General features: G+C 42.4%; 2 protein-coding genes across 4 annotated transcripts in view; both read left to right on the top strand.

The window, feature by feature from the left end:
* Window positions 1–5,154, top strand: part of atp13a3 (ATPase 13A3) — a 44,360-nt gene extending 39,206 nt beyond the window's left edge. Inside the window, exons 31-34 of the mRNA XM_031575098.2 lie at window positions 556–644; window positions 834–914; window positions 2,202–2,294; window positions 4,346–5,154. Coding sequence (XP_031430958.1) covers window positions 556–644; window positions 834–914; window positions 2,202–2,294; window positions 4,346–4,564 — 482 coding nt within the window. The 3' untranslated portion in view covers window positions 4,565–5,154. The remainder of the gene's footprint in view (window positions 1–555; window positions 645–833; window positions 915–2,201; window positions 2,295–4,345) is intronic.
* A 6,566-nt stretch (window positions 5,155–11,720) lies between these two features.
* On the top strand, window positions 11,721–22,551 carry il23r (interleukin 23 receptor). Of its 3 annotated transcripts, XM_031575092.2 has the most exons (16): window positions 11,721–11,886; window positions 12,100–12,203; window positions 13,078–13,163; window positions 13,479–13,754; window positions 14,109–14,232; window positions 14,335–14,501; window positions 14,795–15,283; window positions 15,780–15,862; window positions 16,262–16,463; window positions 16,728–16,913; window positions 17,155–17,253; window positions 17,562–17,717; window positions 19,182–19,325; window positions 20,146–20,233; window positions 20,949–21,039; window positions 21,299–22,551. In XM_031575092.2, exons 7-16 carry the CDS (start codon window positions 15,088–15,090, stop codon window positions 21,893–21,895), a joined length of 1,842 nt encoding a protein of 613 aa, XP_031430952.1. In that variant the 5' UTR covers window positions 11,721–11,886; window positions 12,100–12,203; window positions 13,078–13,163; window positions 13,479–13,754; window positions 14,109–14,232; window positions 14,335–14,501; window positions 14,795–15,087; the 3' UTR covers window positions 21,896–22,551. The 3 variants fall into 3 exon arrangements, with proteins under 3 accessions (XP_031430952.1, XP_042564757.1, XP_031430953.1); XM_042708823.1 differs by lacking the exon at window positions 11,721–11,886 and having other exon boundaries at window positions 11,897–12,203; window positions 13,479–14,232; XM_031575093.2 differs by lacking the exons at window positions 11,721–11,886; window positions 12,100–12,203; window positions 13,078–13,163; ... (1 more) ...; window positions 14,109–14,232; window positions 14,335–14,501 and having other exon boundaries at window positions 14,665–15,283.
* The last annotated feature ends 688 nt before the right edge of the window (window positions 22,552–23,239 follow it).

Raw genomic sequence — 23,239 nt, forward strand, 5'->3', positions numbered from 1 at the left:
CATGTTAGTTTGCTTACTTCCATGGCAGTGGCATGCTGTGTTCACGTTCTTATCTGGCAACCTGGGGGTGTCCAAAGTAGTACTGGAGAAATGGGCAGTGGGCGGAATCACACCGGCCAAATCACAAACAGACATTCCACTCCGGAACAGAAATGTAAAAAGGAGAATATACTGGCTGTAGCATTGTTGTTGGTGAAGCCAGTATATCAGTTTAGATTAGATTCAACTTTATTGTCATTGCACAGAGTACAGGTACTGAGGCAACGAAATGCAGTTAGCATCTAACCAGAAGTGCAAAGTAGAAGAGTGCAGAGTATGTGCAAATGGTAATATAAATATAGATAAATATGGTATATACAGTATGACATAAGATATGTCAGTTTAGCACGTTTCCTTAATCGCTGCTGACACATCATGTTCATATTATGGTTTAGTACAGGAAATGTGTTACGTATTGGTCCTTTTAATGCTTGCTGTTCTTAAGTGCTGTTAAGTGTCCTTAACATATTCCAAGTCACCTTCACATACTGAGGGGGCTCTTCTTTCTCTCCACAGGGCCCTTTGTGCTGTCGGCGTGCAGTCTGTACGCCTTCCTGTGCTTCATCTTGCTTTACCCCATTAGTGCCATCGACACCTTTTTGGAGGTGAGTGCGTTATGGTTTGGGACCGACTGCAAATGTACACACATTTTACAAAATGTTCAGCCGCAGTTGTTTCACCTAAACATACTTAAGGGTCTGAGAGGCTATCAGGAGACCATCAGATCCAGAGAGCTGTCCGAGGAAACGTTAACAAATGTTTTTCATCCATTCCCCCCCCCCCCCCCCCCCCAGATTGTTTGTGTTCCTTTTCAATGGCGCCTCACTGTACTGCTCATCGTCTTCATCAATGCTGTTGTCTGTATTGTGATGGAGGTAAGACATTATTTATTTATTTATTTATTTATTAACAGTAGTGTTCATGTTTATGCGTTCAGTAAGGTCAAGTCTGACATTTGAAATGAAAGTTGTTTTGAAATCGAGCTTTAGTCCTAATCCTGTGACGTGTGGCTGGAGAGGGAATACATTATACATTATACATTTTACACAATACAATTTCTATTTCTCCGACCTAATGTAATAAAGGCCTTATATGTCATATATCTTATCCCAGTGCATGCTGACATATTTAGTTAGTCTGTTAAGTATGTATGTTTTAACACACTGGCAGCGTCTGCCTGCTGACTGTAACCCAATGGAACAGCTACAGTCACCAGGACTCTGAGGCCTCAGAGGCACACACACACACACACACACACACACACACACACACACACACACACACAGAACACAATCCCTCTCTCTCTCACACACACACACACTCACTCACTCTCTCTCACACACACACAAACACAGACCCCCTCTTCCACACTCACTGTCTCTCACACACTCTCACACACACACACACACACACACACACACACACACACACACATTCACACACACTCACACAGTCCCACTCACTCAACAGCATTCATTTGCTCCCTGGCATACACCTCATCTCAACACACATGAAACCTTAAAACATGGTCATAATTGCCTCATAGTCTGTCATATTCATGCGATGATGCCATTCATTGTCAGCCAAAACCATTAGATCTTGCAGAGAGTACATTTTTATAGTTAATCTACTTCCAGTTCTTTATCTTTTCTGAAACTGAGAGATAGAGAGAATCTATTGGACCTCTCTCAGAAAGACCACAGTGCTCAACTCTGATTGGCTGTCAACCCTTGGCTTGCACTTTGCTGTAGTGTCATCGTTAGTAGTAAGCTCCGCCCCTCCTAGATGTTAGTTTGACAATCAGCCAATGCCGCAGCTGCCTGGCCTCTGGTTGTGAGGCACCCAATCAACCTGGACTGAGTTTGCCACAGCAGTCCAATCAGCTGTTTTAGATCCTTAAATCCACCATACAAAGTGATTTGTGTATTATAACGCACAATAACGTCTCTGCCTCTTCTTATGACTAACGCACAGCCTGAATCACCACCACCACCAGCAAAGCAAACACAAAGCGAGCACAATGTGTTTTTCATGCGTATTCCAAATGTTCAGGAGTAGATTAAACAAACACACAAACAAACACAAACAAATCTTGAATGAACCAGCAATGTGATCAGTAGCTCTCTCCGTTCCTCCCGCTCCACCACGGCCTCATTCCATAGACCTTCGTCCTTGACGTCGTCTTATGGAAGCTTGTGTTCAGCCGAGACAAGCAGGGCAGCTACGCCGCCAACCCTGCCACCCCGAAACCACAGGTTGGACACTCTCACACCTCCTCCCTCCTCTGCACTCCTGTCCCCTGTCCCCCCCCTCCCCCCTCCCTCCCAGTTTCTCCTCCTCCAGACCAGAGGAACATACAGAGCAAATGCTGAGTATAAAGACTAAACTGTCTCCATTCATCCGGTTGTGTTTTCCACTGATGTCCATATGTAGAAGGCACTAGCTGAACACTTGATCTAGCGAGTTCTAATCAATGTGTTGCCTCTTCTACACTTGCTTGTCAGCCAGTATCTATGTCAGTCAGTGTCTATGTGTCTTTAACATTGACTGATGTGGCTCCTAGAAATATAGCTATCAACAGTGTTTACATGCACAGAAATACTCTGACTTTACTTAGCTTAAGCTCCTCTGCATAGTAAGGTAGAGATGTCAGAGTACATGGAATAAGACTGTAGTGTACTACTTTTTGACTTGGTCAACTTAAACTGGGTGTGCTGTGTGCTTGTAATCATTTTTGATTTGTTGCGAGCTGGTTAATAAGCAGCTAGCCCTTGTGATTTAAATATTAGTCACTTGAGATTGCCACTGTTACCTTCATTATCAGTTAAGCCAAGTGCTTGATATTTCTATCTCCTAAAGTAAGGGAATATTGTGCAAGACCGCTCTGTTAAAAGCTTTCACTTTTTCATTGTGAAAGTATGAGTAAGCACAGTAGTACACATTTTTCACTTTAACAGTTTTGAAGAACATGTATATATTTGTTCTCAATAATTGTGATTTGAACCGCAAATGTTAATACTGCATATTAGTGAATAGTGTAATGACGTTGAATATCGGTATGAAATGAAGACTGAAACAGCGTAACTGAGCTTCATCCAGCGGCTGCCTCGCTGTAGACTAGCGGGTTGAGGCAGTTGCACTGAAATCCCGATTGAATTTCTGACTACTGCAGTCTATTTATACTTCTGCTGCATATGTATTTCCATCTGGTCCGGGCTGTTTGTTCTCTCCTACCATAACACAACACTCTTCTTAACCCCTGGCTCTGCATGCTGAAACGTGATTTCCCATATGCTCTTTGCCCCCTAGTGGCCATCCGCTGCTGTTGCAGCTCAGGGGAAACGATTACCCCTGTTCCTCTTGTCTGTGTTGACCTTCTCTCTGTCTCGTGGCTCCTGTGCTGCTGCATGCCCATCAGGCTTCTTTCTCTCGTGTGTGTGCATATGTGTGTGTGTGTGTGTGTGTGTGTGTGTGCATGTGTGTGCGTGTGTGTGTGTGTGTGTGTGTGTGCATGTGTGCGTGTGTGTGTGTGTGTCTGCGTGCATATGTATATAAGTGTGTGTGTGTGTGTGTGTGTGTGTGTGCATATGTGTGTGTGTGTGCATATGTGTGTGCGTGTGTCTGTGTGTGCGTTTGTGTGTGTGCATATGTATGTCAGTGTGTGTGTGTGTGTGTATGTGTGTGTGTGTGTGTACGTGAGTGTATGCACGCACATGTACATGGATGAGCGGTATGACTCAGGTATGTATCTCTGCAAGTGCTGAGCATGAACTGAGTGTAAAGGGGTTGAGTCTCGCCCACTTGTTTTCTGAGCTTATGGTAAGGCTGACCCTGATGATGCTTACTGACAGTCAGTGGAGACCAGCAGCATCTTCAGATTGAGGCCAGTGTCCCAGTTTTGCACTAGAACACTCTGTGACACAGCTCAGCTTTTAAGTGTCACATGAAAGCTTGAATGGTTTGACTGCCACGTGCCATTGAACATTCTTCATGAAAATTGTCTACCAAGCTTTTAGGCCTCCCAGCAGATTTAGTTGGCAACTGCATGGCATGGACTGTTTTTTGCATTCAAATGCCTGTCATGGTAAAAAAAAAAAAAAAGGTGCAGCCATTCTTGCTGCTTCCTGTTTTTTTTTATTTCTAAAGTTTTTATTTTTTGTAAAAAAGTTTTTATTTTTTAGCCCTTTTACCACAGAAAGAATTTTAAAAAGTCAGCATCTTTTGGATTAAATATTTCAAATCCACTGCTCTGTTTCTTTATTCTCTCACCCTTTGTCTGTCTGTCTGTCTGTCTCTGTGTGTGTAGGGCAGTATTGAAGAGTGGGGCGGCAAATGTGTGTCCTGGATCTGCTGCCGGAGGAGTAAGGTGCCCAAAGCGCGCTACATGCACCTGGCGCAGGAGCTCAGCGTGGACCCCGACTGGCCCCCCAAACCCAAAACCACCACCGAGGCCAAGCCCCCCCCTCCAGACCAATCCCCCCTACGGCCAGAGAACGGCTCTTACCAAATCATCGCTGCGTCCTAGCACACAGCCCCCCTTTCCCCAAAAACTCCTCCTAGCACCACCCCACCCCCACCCCCACCCCCCCTGCTCCTGCTCCTGCTGCCATGGGGACCAGAGCAGCAGACATATGTTGAACACTGTATGCATTACAAAACATGTTCTAGAAACGAAAAAACAATAAGAGACAGAGAGAACAGATGATTACAAAAAACAACCCAATTTTGGGAAAGACCGAAAGAAACAAAATAACAACATGAACTTTTTGAAAAACCAACAACAACAACAACAACAACATGAACTGAAAGAGTATACCTCCTACTCCGACATCTGCAGTGGCCATGTGGTTTTGTTTTGTTTGTTTTCTGCTCAGACTTATTACACACACACACACACACACACACACACACACACCCCCCTCAGGCTGCTGCTGAGGTGCCCCAGGCTGGGATCTGTGGGTAAGCCTGCATCAGCACACACAGAGCCTGGAATCGGGGCAGCCAGCTACTGTTATTCAACTTCAACGGTATCGCTTTGAAAATGATTATAATTTTTTTTTTTTTTTTTACAATGCAGGTGTACAAAACATGTTGAGGTCCTGTGCAATGCAAAACTGTTCCTTCTTTTTAATCAAAAAATCAAGAGAACAAAATAAAACCGAGCAGTCTGTGCTTCTGCAGCGCACTTTGCTGGTCTTACACAGCCCCCTTTGCCCACCTCTCTCCAGTAGCCAGCCATTCTCACAGGGGAGCAGAGAGGTCTCCAAGTGTTCTGATGCAAACATGTAAACCCTGTTGTTTAAATTAGGCTGTTCTATACAGGCTGCATGCCAAAGGTTTGCGTTCACAAGCAACTACTCATGCATGTGAAACCATAAACTCCCGTAAGTTATATAAAAACAAACAACCTTCATGGATCTGCAAGCCAGTCATTTTTACAACTATATATTTATCAATGATTTTTCTTTTTTAATTTCTTCCCGTGGAAGAACTTAGTAGTAGTGTATGATGCGGATTAAAAGGCCAGGCATCGTGAGCCTTTGCTGTGTGCGCACTCTCGTTTTCAAACAAACAAACACATTGACCGGGTGCGCTACTGACCAAGGGTGGATCCATTTGGTAGAGCTGGGCTCTAGAGGTGTGAGAACAACTCCCCACCGCCGGCACCAATCCGAGGTGAGGGAGGCCAAAGGCTCAAAGCCCGTCATCCCACTAGCACACTGCTCCGCACAGACGAAGGGGACGGGAATGGGGGGACAGGGAAGAGGCTCGGGTGTTTCAGACGTATCGCCGCCCTCTTTCTACACGAGGGCTGTTTGTCACTTTCGCCAGCATTTCATGCCGTGTATGTGTTGCCAGGCGACCAATTTTTGGCCAGCAGTGTTTCATGTTCCGTTAACAGCCACACGTGTCCGTTCTGTACGTAATTCGTTTTGTTTGTTTGTTTGTTTTGGTTTCTTTCGGTTTGATTATTTTAGTTTTCTTCTCTTTTGAAATGGTAACATATCGTGAGAATCCAGAGTATGTTCACTTAGGGAAGCATCCGCTCAGATGCAGCACATGTCCACGTGTGTTTTTTTAAAAGGTCTTTTTTATGTAAATGTTGCGTCATGCCCGAAACACCACACCAGTTTTCAGCAGCGGTGTGTGTTATGTGTCCTGAGCCACTCTCACACCACACTAGCAGTTTCCCAACACCTCGCTGTATTCTCTAAATCATCTCAAATTTGGTCCTCAGACTACCAGCACCTCCTTATCATCAAGCAGTCTGTGGCTTCCTGGTCAATTCATGTGGCTATTTACATGACAGCCAGTATGATGATAACCAAATCAAACGTCTGATTTACAAAGTGAAGTATTGTAAACTGGTGTGTGTGAGTGGACAGAAGTGCTGTTGAAATGCCATCAGCACCATGTACAATACCGATGAACTGAAGAAGTTGACCCGGAATTTAGTCGGGTGCAAACAAATAAGAGTTTTTCCACCAGTCATGTATTTATGACTTGTCATGGTTGGCATGTCGTGAAAAGTCGATTTATATTTGATGATAAATAATGTAATTGTGACTACAGTATACTGCAGTTACCTTGCCATCTAAATTTCCAGATTTCGATGTGATTGGTAGGAAAACAAGATTTTCCAGAATAAAGATTATTTTGTATGACTCATTCAACAAACTTTCCAGTCATCTTAATCTCTTTCACCTGCTGTCTCCAACACAGTGTTTTATGCCAATGTTTTCCAGTCAGTCAGTTATTCTGTCTGAGGGTTCCGAGGCGGGTTACTTTTTTAGAACCTCCTCGTACCTGTCCTCTCTGATTCTTCCTGTCAGCAATACTAATATTAATATATATTATTCCCAAAGTGTGGATGTGCTGGAAATATCAAATTTACTGAACGAATGTCCCACAATTACTCCCCAAATATGTTGGAATATTTAAGTGTGTCCAAATATGATGTGCGTTGGCAAAACTTTAACTTCGGCTGTATATTTGTTTGAGATGTACATTTATTCATGTATTTAAAGTTAGCTTGGAAATGGAATCGTTTATGTGTGTTTAGACAACTCTAGTTTTTTTTTTTTTTCTCTCGTTAATATCAGAGTAAGGGCTTTTTTATGTTTTTGGTACTGTTTGGTCATAGAGATTGTCCGGATGAGATGTCTGTATATTTTTGTGCTGTTGAGATGTTGTAAATGTTTTGTACATCTACTGGGCATTTCCCTGTTTTCCTCTCCTCCCCCCACCCCCACCCCAACTCCCCGTCCCTTTCTTTTTGTGGGTCAGCATGGTTTATATGGTAAAAACATTTGGATCTTTATCTGATCTTCAAAAGGAGGTCAACGCCTCTCCCTGTTTTGGTCTTCACCAGAATGTAATGCCCATTTGATCTAAAACATGAAATAAGGGATTCCACTGTAAACAGGAGCTATGCACATCAGACTACATGGAGATTTCTACAGTCTTTTATTGAATGTTTTTCTTTTTCTCCCCTTCTATCTTATCGTTTTTTTTTGTTTTTGTTTGTCTCTGTCTTTCTGTCTGCCAGTCCCTCTATCTTTCTACCAGTGGCTGTCCCACAAGAAATGTACTCTTAGGGGGGAAACTATTTTTTTTTTTTTTTCTTTATTTCTTAATTGTTGCTGCAGATTTTTATTTATGTTGAACACCTTATGTTGTGGAAGTGCTTTGTGTCAATATCTCTTCCTGCTTCTACCCCTACACGGGACCATTTGGTTGCTATGGGGGCTTTATACAGTCTGTTGTCATACAGGAAGCCAGGCACCTTATTACTCACAATCTTTCATTAGAAAGAAATTAGCAAATCTGGAAGCAACCCCCCAAAATCAAATTACCTTTGTCTTCAAAATGGTTCTTGCCCTGATTGACAGGCAGGTGTAACAGCTGTAACTTTTGCCTACATGCTTTACTCCATAGAAAGGTACATAGGAAACAAACTGAAGAAATATGTCATAAATGTGTCATCCGACGTTCAATTTTACTGTGTGCTGTTGCAGCACACCAAGAGGCATTTTGTATCTGTCTAAAGAACAGTTCAGCCACTGGGACCTACAAACCTTGAGTGGTTTTACATCCTCAGGGAAATGTACATGTATTTGTTATAAATGATTAGCTAAAAAAAAAACAATAGAGCCGAACTTAAAGACAATGACCATAAACCGAACAACAACTGGGCTTGTGTCTATGCGTTGATCTTGTTTTTCATTATGTCAGTCTCTGGACTCCGTTTTGCCCCTACAGCCAAAATAGTTTTTATTCTTTTCTCCTCTCTTTTCAAAGATGAATATCTTTTTTTTCTGTTTTTCTAAATCATATTTTGCGGAGGTGTAAATTGCTTGCAATTTTTTTTATGTCTAATTTATTTTTAAATTATTTTTTATTAGTATGTTATACTGTATCCAAATTCTTTTTCAAATTTCTTTTGCCCCCTTATTCTTTGCAATAAATTTGGTCATCAAGAGTCACTCAGACTCTTTTGGCTTTGTATGAATGTTCTCACAGGTACTTCTTTGCATGTCTTGGAGTTGATCAAAAAAAAAAAATCAGAGCTCCACATCAAGCAATACTGTTGCCTCCACACACACATATAGAGCTTTGAAGTCTACTGAATTCTGGTAACTATGTGGTGTCACTCTCGCTGAAGCATCTCTCACCCAGTGCTGGGGCTGCAGGCTGAGGCATACTGCATTCTGTAGTGTACAGGCTTATGCATACTGCATTCTGTAGTGTACAGGCTTATGCATACTGCATTCTGTAGTGTACAGGCTTATGCATACTGCATTCTGTAGTGTACAGGCTTATGCATACTGCATTCTGTAGTGTACAGGCTGAGGCATACTGCATTCTGTAGTGTACAGGCTTATGCATACTGCATTCTGTAGTGTACAGGCTTATGCATACTGCATTCTGTAGTGTACAGGCTGAGGCATACTGCATTCTGTAGTGTACAGGCTTATGCATACTGCATTCTGTAGTGTACAGGCTTATGCATACTGCATTCGGTAGTGTACAGGCTTATGCATACTGCATTCTGTAGTGTACAGGCTTATGCATCCTTGTAACCTTGCAAGGTCCTTTGGCCATTACATGACATTCTGCAACTTATACTTATAAATGCAATTGTGATCTACAACAGTAATATTTTGAGTTGTCAGATTACAATTCAACTGCGAATGTGTTGTCAAAAAATGCATGTGTTCACTTTTGGCATGACTGGGACATCCAGGTCACTTCACCGCAAAGCCAGCAGATGTGGGTCTCTCGCTTGTGTCCTATACTTTAGGGCTTTACAAAGAGACTGCACATAAGCCTGTGCTACAAATGCAGTATTTTCAATTATTGACAGATTATAAAGCAATACTCTTATTTTGCCTTCTGTATCATAACTATAATAGATGTGATTGAGTGTGGGGGAGACCCAAATAAGATGTACAGTTGTATGCAAAAGTTTGGGCACCCCTAAGCTAAATCAGTTTTTTGTTGATTTTTTTGAAGAGGAAAGTAAATACAATCCCTGCAGAAAAGAAGCATTTTAAAATGAGGATTTCTTCTCATATTTCTGCACTGTTACTTTTTATTTAATGAAGTTAAACAGAAGAAAACAAAAACGTAAATATGGCTTGTGCAGAAGATTAAGCACCCTTTTACTTTAAGAGCCTCAGAACAGTTAGTTGTTAAGTCTTCGAACTGTAGGTTGTTAAACCTAATTTAACTCATAACGACTGGTAATGCAGTTCAAGACTTGTCATTCGGTATGGTCAGCTCATGACAAATCCAGAAGCTGGTGAATTCTGACTCAAATGTTGTGGCAACACTCAATAAACATAGCCCCCTCAGCAACTGACCGAGGATATGTATGAACCCATATGAATGCCACAAAGCAGATTTCAAAGCATTTTCAGCTTTCAATTTCCAATGACAGAAATATTATTAAGAAATCAAGGGCATGGCTGTAAGCACTCACAGACGTTTAATATAAATTGGCTAAGATGGCTGTTTGGCTCACTTCCTGTTTGGAACCTTTGCAGCCAATTGGCTGATGGGCGAAAGCTTTGGAAAATCAAAAATACCTTTGTGAGGCCTCATCTGTATTAAGTTTGGTGAAAAATAGGAAAACTGAGTGGCCTCTGAAATGTTTTTAACCTTTTGAAAGAAGTCCAATATGATATTGGCGGTAGAGCACTTGAGGCAGAGACATGACACTTGGTGAAAAGATTCAGGGGACTGTCCCAATAAGTGTGCCAAATATCAAAACATTTTACCAAATGTCTGTAGGGGTTGCCATAGACTCCCATGGCAGAGGAAAGGTGAGTGAGTGAGTAAGAAGGAGAAAAGGTAGAAAAACGTAGGGTGCCTACGCAGATTTGCTGATTTCCCCCCAATAAAACTGCATGTCTGCTTGAGCAAAAAAGGTGATTTTTCAATGAGAAGTGGCCGACAGTGGGCAATAGCGTGACTAGCCTACACTCATCGAAAACTAGCCGGTAAGTCAGTCAGTGTTTTGCTCCCACTGTCACGGAGACTGGTTTATCACGGTGGATCTCAAAGACATTACCATTTCCAACGCGCACAAACAGTTCCCCCACTTTATTTTCGATGCCGTTGCATAAGCATATCAATCCCTTCCCTTTGGCCTTGCACCTGCCTCACACACCTTTACCAAAGCGGCAGAGGCGGCCCGTTTAAACACTGAATTAAATGAATTACGTAGAAGACTGGCTGCTCGGAGTGAGCTCTCAGCAGGCTGCCAGAGAGCCGATAGAGGCTATTGCTGTCTCACAATGCGGGCTTTACCAAAAGAGCGTGTTTGCTCCTACATAATGCATGAAGTTCCTGGGGCTGACGCTGGACACGCTTACCTGACAGACAAAGATGTTTTTTTTTGTGTCAATTCAGTTGACTAAAAGTCTGGGCATGTTAGTCTTATTTTAGTCAAAGAAAACCGTAAGTATTTTAGTCGTTTACTTGGCTAATTTGTCAACAATTTCACAGGGTGAGCAGAAGCTGACCATAGTTCGTTTTAACAATCTGGGATCACAAGTCCGCTGAGGTATCTAGAGATGATAGAAGTTTTCTAAGTGTTAGGAAGGAATGTGGCGATAAAGCAGACTTCAAGTTGTCTTGGCCATGGAAAACAGGTTTTATCAGGGTATTTCTCCTTGAGGTTTTTTTTTAAGAACATGATGGGTAAACATCCTATACAGACCAGACCAGGTTCTCACAAAAGTTTGTTTCATATTTCTCATAAATGTTATTAATCTGAATTCCGCAAACTCTCAGCACACAGAGATGATCAGATGTGTGGTTATGCAACATTGGCCAAGATCTTTGATTATCTGCCTTGCACTATACAACTCAGAGGGAACATTGCTGTCAGCATGTATTTATCAACGGCAGTGTTTCAGTTTACCACACAGAAGTTTAGTGACTCAACAAACAAACTGCAACAAAAGCCAGAGATCGCTTAGTTTTATACAGGAGATTATTGGCGCGTGAGCAAACTGTAATCATCAACTTAGATTCCAATCACTGAGTCAAACGCCCATGCATTCAACCACATTAGACAGTAACACAGTATTGTCATTAGTGAACAGCCTTTGTCAGTGGCCTCAGGACATGTTTCTCATCTTGGTCTTCAAAGGGGGGGGGGGGGGCTTTCCCAGCCAGCCCCTTTGAAGAAGCAGATGGAAATTTAGAAGAAGGAGGTCAGAGTCAGTCTCATACAGTCATCATGCGCACCTCCACACACTTGCTCACTCCCTCATGACGCGTACACAAGAGGACATGGGGCCGAGAGGATGGCTGCTTTTTCTGAAGAATGCCATGGTAAATATTCATATGGCACTTAATTAATATTCATGCAGCAGGAAAACAATTATGTTTATATTTGTGTTTTGCCTCTTTGAATTTGTGTCAGATGTTAGAGTGAATGTGAAGACTATTGAAGAACACTCTCTGGATTTAGTTGCGTTTGGTCCTTATGTGAAAGTTACAGCCTGACAGTACGATTTGGCTGTGGTTCCTCTTCTTCTTTTACAGACCAAAACACAACGGCCTTTTTCTGACCTTATGAGGCCTAATAAACCTGTGATGGAACGTCCCAAAACATGTCACAAGAATCACCTTGATAAAAAGCCTGAGTGGTAAGTAGAGATTCAGTCCCTTGTGTTCTTGTCGAATGTTGATCCTTGGGTCCATTACTGTACTGCTAATAGGGCATGGGGCTGCTACTGTCAGTAAAAGTGTCTTGTGTATAACTGACCATAACGGAAGCGCATCGGAGTAATGGTCGGATTGCGCATCGGAGTAACTGATCCTGTACATATTTTGATGTTTGTCAGCAGATCGTTCCTTATTTAATGACAGTTGCTGCCTACAAAGTGTTGTTTTAGCGTTTTAGCCAATAGAGACGTTCTCCTTCACCCCTACCACTGGGATGCTCGCACGCTATGAGGTTTAGTTTAGGTTACTCTCCAGCTCCTTGATGGTGACAAGCATCATTATATGCACTGTGCTGGACAAATATAAAGCAACAGAACTGAATTTGAACTATTTTCTCAAAAATAGTTGCTCAAATGTATTCCGTTGAAAAGCCTCGTCTCTCAAAGGAAGTCAAAAAAGGAAAGACTGAGCGAACAAGTTGGCTTGTGGTGAGAGAAGGGGTGGCTAAGAATGTGGGACAGATGCTGACTCTGACGTTCAAAGCTCTTGGTGGAGGCAGAAATGCCACAAATCTAGGTCAATACCCGTTAAATGAGGACAACTGTGAAGCTCTCGAACTATGGCAGATCTTAACGTCAAAATGAAAAATAAAAATAACATGTGTTTCCATCTTGGTAACAAGCACTGATAAGATGCTCGTGTGATAATGACTCTCTCAGTCTGCAGAAAATGATAACAACCTGTGTCACTCTTTGTTATTTCAATTAAAAGAACCGCAACGAGAGGAAATGAAAGGAGTAAGCAACAAGATTTCACAACAATATCTGTAGGCATAATAGTTGGTCTTTTGAACAGAGCTCAAAGCAGCAGAATGGATGTTTCACCGCCAAGCTGGACTGCTTTCATGATTCTCTGTTTAACCTCCATCATACATCCCAACTGTAAGTATAAAATGACCCCTGTTGTGTCTATTTTGTCATTATACACAGGTGTGGTCATTGTTATGGACTTGTGTACATGTAGACTGTTTTGATTAACGTTTAAGGGAAAAAACAGTGGTGACATATCAGTATCAATGAAATTACTCTGATGTAATACTCAGTACTGTCTGGAATCAATATTTACGATGATATGACTGGAAACTCAAAAACAAAATGCACACCTTGGTATCCTGACTGTTGATATGTCCTGGCTGCAACCAACACATTATTCATTTATAGTGAACCTAAATATGAGCACACTTCCTCCTGCACCAGGGTGTCTTTTGGAGGTGGACTGTAAGGGGAAACTTACGGTGGACCCTGGCCCACTGGTGGAATGGGGGTCCTCCTTGAGCGTCTTCTGCCAGATCAACGAGTGCAGCGCAACTCAAAACCCATTCTCCATAAAGCTCAACCAACAGCTGCTGCACCCTCTGGAGCAGAACTGCTCGACAGCCAGGTTCCACATATCCAACATGACTGACTTGAAGTCCACTCTGGTTTGTTTAGTGGGGGTACAAGTGGTCTGTGGCTTAGACCTGCGATCTGGATGTAGGTTGCTTTAACTTTAACTTTAAGCTAAAGCTGTGTAAATATATGTTTACTTTAAGTATTAGATTCAATTAATATTATCAAAAGGTCAAAATTATCCGAATATCTGGATGCATTTTTACTTATGCCGTTAAATGAATCAATTTCAGACACATTCATTTGAAAATTATTTGTAATATTCGTCACTAATAATTACGCCTATGTATCCCAAATTACGCTGTAGGCTATGTAGTATGGACAAATATTTCATGAATTAATTCATTGAGAAACATTAATCGATTGAAGAAATATTCAAAGAATGATGATCCAACTGCTGTCAAGTCTGAGGGATGTGTGTCATGTTTTCCTTCCCAGTTCACCCAGCCAAAGCGACCCAGTTCAACTGTTTCACACCGATAAAGTCTGCCACCATCAACTGCTCTTGGATGACAGGAAGGGAACCCTTCCTTCCCACAGACTACTCCGTCATATTCAGCAGGTGAGTGGGCCTCCATTGCTCTCTCTCTCTTTTGGCATTGATCTGAAATGAGCTAATTAACATCCACTGGATGGGTCTTTCTTTCCTCTTATCTCAATGCAGTGTAAATGGAAGCAAGTCTTTTACATGTCAGCACCCAGGCTGCAGCTCCATCACCATACCACGAGCTAGCTTCAGTGAGAGAGACAAGTATGAAGTGCACGTGATTGCGCAAAACGCCCTGGGAGTCTCCACCTCTGATCTCTTCACCTTCTCCGTCAGAGACATAGGTGAGGATGCTCCAGACATGCATAAATACAAGTTTCTTCCTGCGTTATGTGTAACCTGCCACTGTTGGACTGCACATCAACTTTTGCCGTGTAACCACTGCACGTATCTGTCTGCATGTTCTTATCAGCTCATTTCAATACGGTAGTTTGTGACCTTTGTGGCTTTTGCCGTCTTTAACTCAGTGGCTGCAAAACATTCAGTGGCTTCTCAGACCTGTTCCTGATAGTGCTGGAAGTTGTTGAAAACATGGTTCAAACTGTTGAGGAAGGGAATGTCGACTCTTCCCTTGCAGTGATCCCCAATGCCCCCAGGATCACAGGGGTCAACTTCACTCACATCAATGGCTCCTGTTTCCTTATGAGCTGGAGCAACTCAGACTCTTCCAAGCATGTGTGTCACCGCATTCACCTTGGCAGGGAGCTGATCTGGGTAAGGCATTGACATGGTGCTCAACGTCTACACCACACTGTACAGTTTCTGTTTTTATGACGTACATATTTAGCCTCTCATACACAGCCATCCTTCTCCATTGTATGCCCCATAATTCACATTTTCCAGAAGTTCCCCCACAGCAGTGGAGCTAACATGATCGTGATGTGTTTTTTGTTCATGTATCAGGTGGGAAATGCCACCCAGAGAGATGGTGGTGCAGGTAGTGCACTAATAGAGGGCCTGAAGCCCATGACTACGTACCAGATTGAGTTGAGGGTGTGCACCCCAGTGCCCAAGCCAAAGTGCAGCCTGTGGAGTGAACCCGTAGTGGCCGTCACCCCAGGGATTGGTGAGTATAACTGGTCTAAGACATCCTGACAAAACAATGATACTGCCTCTGGACGCGTATATGTCATATTCGTATACGCTGAAATGATCAGAGTGCAAGTGGGTGGTTTACCCTTTCTAAAGCCTCGTAAAAAGGGAAACGCTACAAGTAATTGCTACAGTTAAGATTCAATTATTGAGGTTTACCATTACATAAACTGAACTGAGCTTGCCCCAGATACTTACTGAAGTCTGAGTGATTTCCCTTTTGCCAGTTGTACACCAGTGGCATTCATAACTTGTTGAATTCATGTTTTAACCACACTACACATAATACATTTTGAATGAAACATTTACATTTTTAGTAAATAGCAGTAACATGACAATTGCTCACATTCTGGTATAATACTGCCATTGGTGGTCGTGATGTGGCACTTTTCTAAAGTTACACCAACATCAATATCCTGAAGAACTGTGTTAAGACTCGCCAGTTACCAGTATGATTTCATATCACTTAGCACCAGCACATAAGCCTGACGCATGGAGAACCGTTGGCCACACAGAGGAGCATGGCGTTCAGAATGTGACCGTGTTCTGGAAGGTAATGGTTTGTTATTTGCTGATTTTAAAGTATGCATAGTAACAGAACTCACTGTATTGTATGTGTAAATGTTGTAACTTCTGCTGTTTTTGCCTGTGTTCAATTAACTAACCCTTTCCATTCATCAGATCAAACTTTCTTTGCCAAAGAATTCAAACCACAAAACTATATAATGACATGAATGACATGTTGTACTATGTTAGCACCATAAGTGTGTACTGCATGACAATCCCTTGACTTGTCAGCACTGTCAGCCTGCTTCAAAAACGAACTTATTCATAGTGTTAAAATTATTGGGTGAACCTGGTGGCAACAGTGCAACGATTCAAATTCACTTTTAAATTCTGTTAATTCGTCTCTAATAAAATATATAACCTACCTGTTGCTTCTGCTGGGCAGCCCATGGAATCTCAGGATTTCCGAACGCTACATTATGAGGTGTCGTACCGGCAGCACGGCCAGAGCCCTGTCCCTGTCCCCTGTCCACTCAATGTCTCGGAGGTGCAGCTTCAGCTACCAGCCCAAGTGAAGGAGCTCACCCTTACTCTCGTGACATCAGCGGGGAGGTCCCCCCCTGCCTCTCTGAGTCTAACCCACACAAGTAAGCAATGAGCCGAGAGCGATTACATAGAAATAGACAGATAGAAGAGAAGAGAAGAGGGGAAGGGAGGGGAGGGGAGGTACGACTCATTTGATATAAATAAGGGATTTGGTATCAGACAAGTATATGTGTATGGGATAAGATAATAGGGAATTCCTATTATCCCAGTGTCTCATATTGAACAGGAAAGGATATAAGACAGTAGACATGGAATATTGTATAGGAGAGGATTTGCCATGATTGTGCCCCAAATTGTTCTTTCAGATGTTCCAGCTCCTGTAGTGACAGTCTCCTCACCACAAGAGGGCAGTGTGTTTCTGTCCTGGCTTTGGCGAATGAAGCCTGAGGTAACAGGGTTTCCACTGGGATATGTAGTCCAGTGGCAATGCAAGGCCTCTCAGGTCCAATGGAAACGACTGTCCAGAGACTGTAACTCAACAGATATCAGTGGTGAGAGCTTATAAAATGTCCCATTACATTAGTGATGAAAAGTTTTGAAAGTCTATAATGTCAGTTGCATATGCATGATTATGTGCCAACATGTACTTATTTTAATATGTAATATCTTCCAAACGATTTAATTTCAAATCAGAAAGTAAGCTTTAGTTTTAGGTTGATGACTTGTCAGCCCATCTCCATGCGTAATGTGTGATAAGTTGTGAAACTTTGCTAAAAGGAACCTCTGTTTCAGGTTTGAAACCAGGCTGGAGATATGAAGTGTTGTTACATGCTGAGACCACTAGAGGGCTCTCTGAACCTGCCTTAGTTCAAGTGTACTCAGAGGAGAGAAGTAAGTATTTTACCCACCAACTTCAGGTTACAATGAATTACTGTTAATGACTGTTTATTTAAACATCATAGTTATTCCAGACAGTCACAATAAGTTAATACAGTACATTGTCTTGTGTTGGTTATGAGTATAGAAATGGATTGTTAATGGAATGCATTTTGGCTATAGACTGTAATTCTCACTTAAAAAACCCATCAACTGAGATACAATCAAATCTATCATCAAATCATCATCAAATCACTCTTCTAGGTTTGACTATATATCCCACTTGTTGAAATTTGTCAATTTCTGACTTAACTTTCTTATAGAGCCGCTGTCGGGACCGAAGGCCTTTATTCTGAGCTCTGACTTAAAGCACATTCTTATCCGATGGGAGGAGCCTACCCTTGAGCACCAGAGGGGGTTTCTCACCCACTATACCATCTACATCCGCACGCATGGCACTGGGAGCTTTAAGCCAATGTGTGAGAAATTGCTATATTCTACAGCTCTATTTATCATTGTGTCGAGGATGTGTGTGTGTGTGTGTGTGTGTGTGTGTGTGTGTGTGTGTGTGTGTGTGTGTGTGTGTGTGTGTGTGTGAATATTATGTGTCGGTGGGTGAGTTTGGGCCAGGTTTGTGTTTTGTATTTTGGTGAATGCACATGTGCAAGCGTGTGTAGGTGCACTCTCTCACACACAGGGATGTGTAAGGCTCACTCTCAGTCTCAGATTCACACAACCATCCCTTTCATAGCGGAAGACAAATCTACCTTGCATTTCTGTTTGAGCCGGCACATCAGCCCAAAAGCCACAGTGCAAGAGCAGGGTTTTCCACCATTTACTGAAAGAGCCTTAACAGTTACAGGAACGCCTCACCTCCGTGGCTCGGAATCACAAAGGCTGTGAAAGTGGAGATCACTCGACACGGGCCCCTCCTGATCCAGCAGAGCTTACACTGCACTAACACTCAGCAGAGCCCCACAGGCAACACTGCAGACATTTTCACTTAAGATCGATCAAGCACCTTTAGAAACACTGGACAGGCGGAAGATGTTAATAAGTTATCAAGCAGGGCCATAGCAGAGAAGACGTGCCAAACCATTCAGTGCTGTTGTCATGAAATGCTTTCATTTCCCAGTCATTCAACGTGTGGTTGATTCTTTGAACTGTTGAGTGAGAAGAGCATAGGGAACATATATGCTACCAACAACTGACTGAGCTTTATTCACATGTCCGGTGCCCTAGACAAGACATGCCCTAACATTATTAACAGTGTTGTTAGGGGGTCTTACAATCAGTATCAGTTATCAGAGTTCAGATTATTAACAGTGTTGTTAGGGGGGGGGTCTTACAATCAGTATCAGTTATCAGAGTTCACAATTATTAACAGTGTTGTTAGGGGGGGGGTCTTACAATCAGTATCAGTTATCAGAGTTCAGAGTGTGCTCCGCAGCAGACTTGTTCTTCTGTGAGCGTGGCATCTGTTCTTTCGGCGAATCAGTTACTATTCTTAACCCAGGCCTTCTCTGTAGTACAGGAAGCGAAGGCTGCGGCGGAAGACGCGGCCGGGTGCACACGCACTCAGCGACCTCTGAAGAGAGAGTTTCTCAGCCGATAGCTAAGTTCACTGCTGTATAAGTGTTCATGATCGCAGCACATTATGCCTGACAGGAAGCGAAACTATAATAAGTTGTTGTTGTTGTTATTTTGACGACCCATGTTTTCACTACCCCCACAAGATGGTCAGTAAAACAGAATACGACAAAGATCCTTCAAAACCTTCAGATCCTTAAAGTCCTTTCAGTCATCTTTCCCGAGTTCAGGTTTCACCATCAGTAGGAGTATTCACATGGGAAACTTGAAATCCTTTAGCTACACGGTTAGAACGTAGGTGTTTTTTCTGTGTTCATTCTTACCGCTGAGTTTCATAGTTGTTTTTCCTCCAGTTAAGGTTGAGGCTTCATCTACAAGAGAGAAGTTACTGGAGACTCTGGACACTGGCTTTGACCTTTGTATATCGACCTGGAACACTGCGGGAGAAGGACCTAGAGGGGATTCTGTCACCTATCTGCAGCAACGTTCTCTCAAAGGTCTGCAGTGTGTATGTAGTACAGGAAAGGAGATTATGCTGCCCCACAATTCCTTGCAACAACAACAACAACAACAACCGACCAACATGAACCATGTCAATAACATCTGCCTTTGCATAATTATGTAGCCTAATGTAAGTGCAGTCTTATTCTCTCAGCACTAAGGTTGTCTTTTCCTAAGTCCTTATGAACTCTTCACATCTTTCCTTGACCTCATGACGTTTTCCATCGAGGTCAAGGAAAAGTGGTTAGGAAAAGACTATGGTACGTATTATTTGACCACAGCCAGAGATGCTTATCTATCTGGAAGTTTCATTATTGGATAATAATCACTCACTTGCCCATGAGACACCCTTGTGCCTATTTTACTCTCCGACAAAAGAGCATGTGCTGTAGTGGTGGCTAATTGGATAAAGAAAGCTATCTTATATATTCTAACCGATGATAATGTAAAGATAGGCTTAATGATCCTGAAATACACCTAACTCAACTACAGTTTGTCCCACATATAACCTACATATGTCAACATATCATTGTTTAATCCAGAACAGATATTGACACTCTCTTGGTGGTGTTCAGGCCATTCTTTCACAATCTCATGGGGATAGAAATGCCACTATTCCAAGTTCAGTCTAGAAACAACTTGTTGAAACTGTGGACTAAAAAGCTCAATTAAAATGAACTCCAACAAGGCTATGCGAACAGGCATGTTTTTCTCAGATGCACCCCTACCTTCTGTAAGTTCTTGTACTTGCCCTGGCATCAGGAAGCAGTTCATCCTATATGGTACCTATTTCTAAGCAATGCATTTCTGATTTAGATGGAGTGTTTGTCGGGATTTGGGTGGTGGCTGCTGTTCCCTTGGTGCTTGTAGCCAACCTGATGTGCTTGAAATGTGCTCGTAGAAGGTAAGAAGCCAAGATGAGTTAAGAGCTAAGTAAAACAGTGCTGTTAGTTAGCAGTGCTATCAGAAGAGGAGTACGAGCTTATTAAAACAGTGCTGTTAGTTAAACATTCTTGATAGCACATTTGTTTCGTCTGACAAAGCAGAGTTCCCCAGTAAGGACAAGCCATGCTGCACTACTGACTAGCTAATTGATGGGTAACTCAAATTGCAGTTAGTCACCAGTTTATCATTGGAGTCGTTTTTTATGATAAAAAGGAAGTGGAAATGGAGACTTTTACCTGTTTCTTTTATTCACTGAAACTTAGCTTTGGTAAGATCAGAGCTAAGCTGATAGTGGTTTGGTAAGGTCAGAGCTAAGCTGATTGTGGTTTGAGGGCTAGTTTCGATCCCAGTGTGCTGTTGCCAAGAGTTTCATTTCTTCATTTTATAGTTAATATCATTTATCCTTCTGGGTTTGGGTTTCGCTTGGGAAGTTTGAGTTGTGTAGATGAGGTTAGACCATCAGATGTCAATTTAAGTGCATGCGGTATAAGACCCTTATTATATATATATTTGTATATGTACTACAAATACAAATATAGGTGCAAAATGACACGGTTCTAAACGTCAGAATATCAATTAGTCGTATCTATTTTGGCATTTATAAAATATTGTCAGTTGAATATGTTATGGTTGTATTACTTCCTGATTACATTTATGACAACTTTAATCAACAGAATAAGAGCAGCGTGCTTAATGGTCGGACCAGTATGGCTTTTTGAGAAATTTCCAAAGGTTGGAAATAGTAATGCCATCAAATTACTGAAGGTACAGAATCTATACATCACATCTCTACCTGTTTACCTGTCTACCTTCAGTTCAGTAAGATTTACCATTTGCATGAATTGGACCCATTTCCTGTTATCTGCCTTTTGATCTTGTTGTTATAAATGTGCAGTGCCCTAGCCTGTCCCCCCCCCCCCCCCCCCCCATTTATTAATGTAGTGTTATGCACCACTTTGAAACCACTTTCCCCCCTGTTTGTTTGTTTGTTTATTTATTTATTTGTTTTGGTTTTCACGCGTAGGACGAGAGGTGCGGCTCAGACTCCCTCTGGATGTCGGTGTGCAGCGACAGCGACCCGCCCCTCTCCCCCATGGAGGACATCCCAGAGCCCGCCGCCCCGATGTTCCTCTTCACCTCCATCCACGCCAAAGAAAAAGGCCCGGACGTCCGCGTGGCCAAACCGGAGATTGTGGATCCTTACAAACCGCAGTGGGAAGACTCGTGTGAAGTCAGCGCCACCCTGCTACCTGGAACCCCTGAGATGGAGCCTGAGGAGGGCACAGAGGAGGAGCGCCCCATCTGGGAATGTCTCCCACAGCCTTCCTGTGGGACGGATATTGGGCTTGGTGACGTGACCCTAGGAGGCTTTGAGAGGCTAGGTGTCACAGGGGACCTTCTTAGCCTCCTGGAGGACAAGCAAAGGGGGGCGGAGTGGCACATGAATGAGAATGGTGGCATGGGGGAGGTAGATGGTTTCTCATTGGCCTTGCTGACTGAGGGGCAGACTGTGTTGCCCAATAAGCTGCTGAGCTCCCTGAAGGGGGAGATGCTGGAGTCACTGCAGATAAACCCCTACTCTCCTCAAGGATGTTGGTTTAACGTTGCACAGAATACTTAATGGAGGCTTTAGGACTCAGAGAACTAGAGAGACCTCTTCACAGGAGAATGTACTTTGCCATGCGGGCACTTTGTACTGTAAATGTACAAAGCAATTTGAATTGAAAGCATTATGTCAGACTGTAACTATTGTGCCTTAGCCAAAAAGTGCATAAAGGATGGTACCTCATTGATTAATGCCATAATAATTCTACAAGACAGTGCTATGTATCTGACTGTCAAATACACTTGACACTTTTCACCTCTGCTTCATGTAACTGGAAATGTTAAAGACTATATGAGCGATAAGCACTCTGATCTTATTGTGTATACTCAGACTACAACCTATAACCTCATCTCAGACTTTTCCGTGTACCTTTTTGTAAGTATAAGATTGTGCTACCCTGACGGAGGGTTTGAGTAGTCAGTTTTGTTTCTCTCTGTCTTCATCTCTCTGTGATGACCTCTCTCTTCCCGTTATTTATTTCCCATTCTAACACATCTTACTTTTCTATTTTGCCAAAGGAAAATCATTCATGAAAAACACATTTATGAACAGGCCCAGAAGTTTTCTCTTAAATCCTCTCTGTATAAAACTTTTCAAGCGTTTTCTCACAGATGCATGTATGTTTCTGCAGATGTCATTTGGTGGTGATAACATCTTTTTGTATCCCTTAATGAAATAATGTGGAGAATGTAACATTTTGAACCATCCTAAAACACCTTGACAACATAATCGTAACTGTAAGGACAGTGGTGGCATCGCCTCCTACTATGTTTGGAAAAGTGAAAACAATACGCATGTGGGAAACTCAAAGGTTCTGAAGCAGGGAGACTGGTTGTCAACTGTAGAACTGAACAGAATTTAAAATTTGGTTTTTAATTTTGGGCCCAGCAATGAATGTTACATAATTCATATTTGGAAAACAAACGTTTTTACCTTCTTCTTCTAAGTTGAGAGTGGTCTGGCTCATCGCAGAACATTCAGTGTATACTTTTCCTTTTCCATTTAATTATTTTACATCACTTACTGTATGCCTTTAATCATTTACTGAACTGAGCCAGTCATTTCTGTACCAGAACCTGAAATGCTCTCTGTGCTATCTAGGTAATCTGTTGGTTGTGTTTGTATATCTCCCTTTCAGTTTGAGTTCATTGGCACAGAGTTGATTTCCGTGCTGTACTGTGCATGAAGGTAAACTTTATAGACATCCGCACAGCATGGCAGTTAGGTCACTTCCTGAAATTCTACTTCCCACATCCCCCAAGACATCTTTCAGTGAGGCAGCGTTGGTGAGACTGTTTGTGTCCAAACACAAGTGTAAGGTCTATTTACCTGTTCTGTTCCCTCACTGAGATGAGGCTG

The sequence above is a fragment of the Clupea harengus genome, chromosome 10 (assembly GCF_900700415.2).
Source record: "Clupea harengus chromosome 10, Ch_v2.0.2, whole genome shotgun sequence".
Classification (NCBI taxonomy): domain Eukaryota; kingdom Metazoa; phylum Chordata; class Actinopteri; order Clupeiformes; family Clupeidae; genus Clupea; species Clupea harengus.

Bases quoted from the DNA above. Each gene is read 5' to 3' on its own strand.
- il23r (XM_031575092.2), top strand. From the start codon at position 15,088: ATGATCGTGATGTGTTTTTTGTTCATGTATCAGGTGGGAAATGCCACC. The intron at 16,464-16,727 runs GTAAGCAATGAG...TTGTTCTTTCAG, and splicing joins TCTGAGTCTAACCCACACAA to ATGTTCCAGCTCCTGTAGTG. The intron at 21,040-21,298 runs GTACAGAATCTA...TTTCACGCGTAG, and splicing joins ATGCCATCAAATTACTGAAG to GACGAGAGGTGCGGCTCAGA.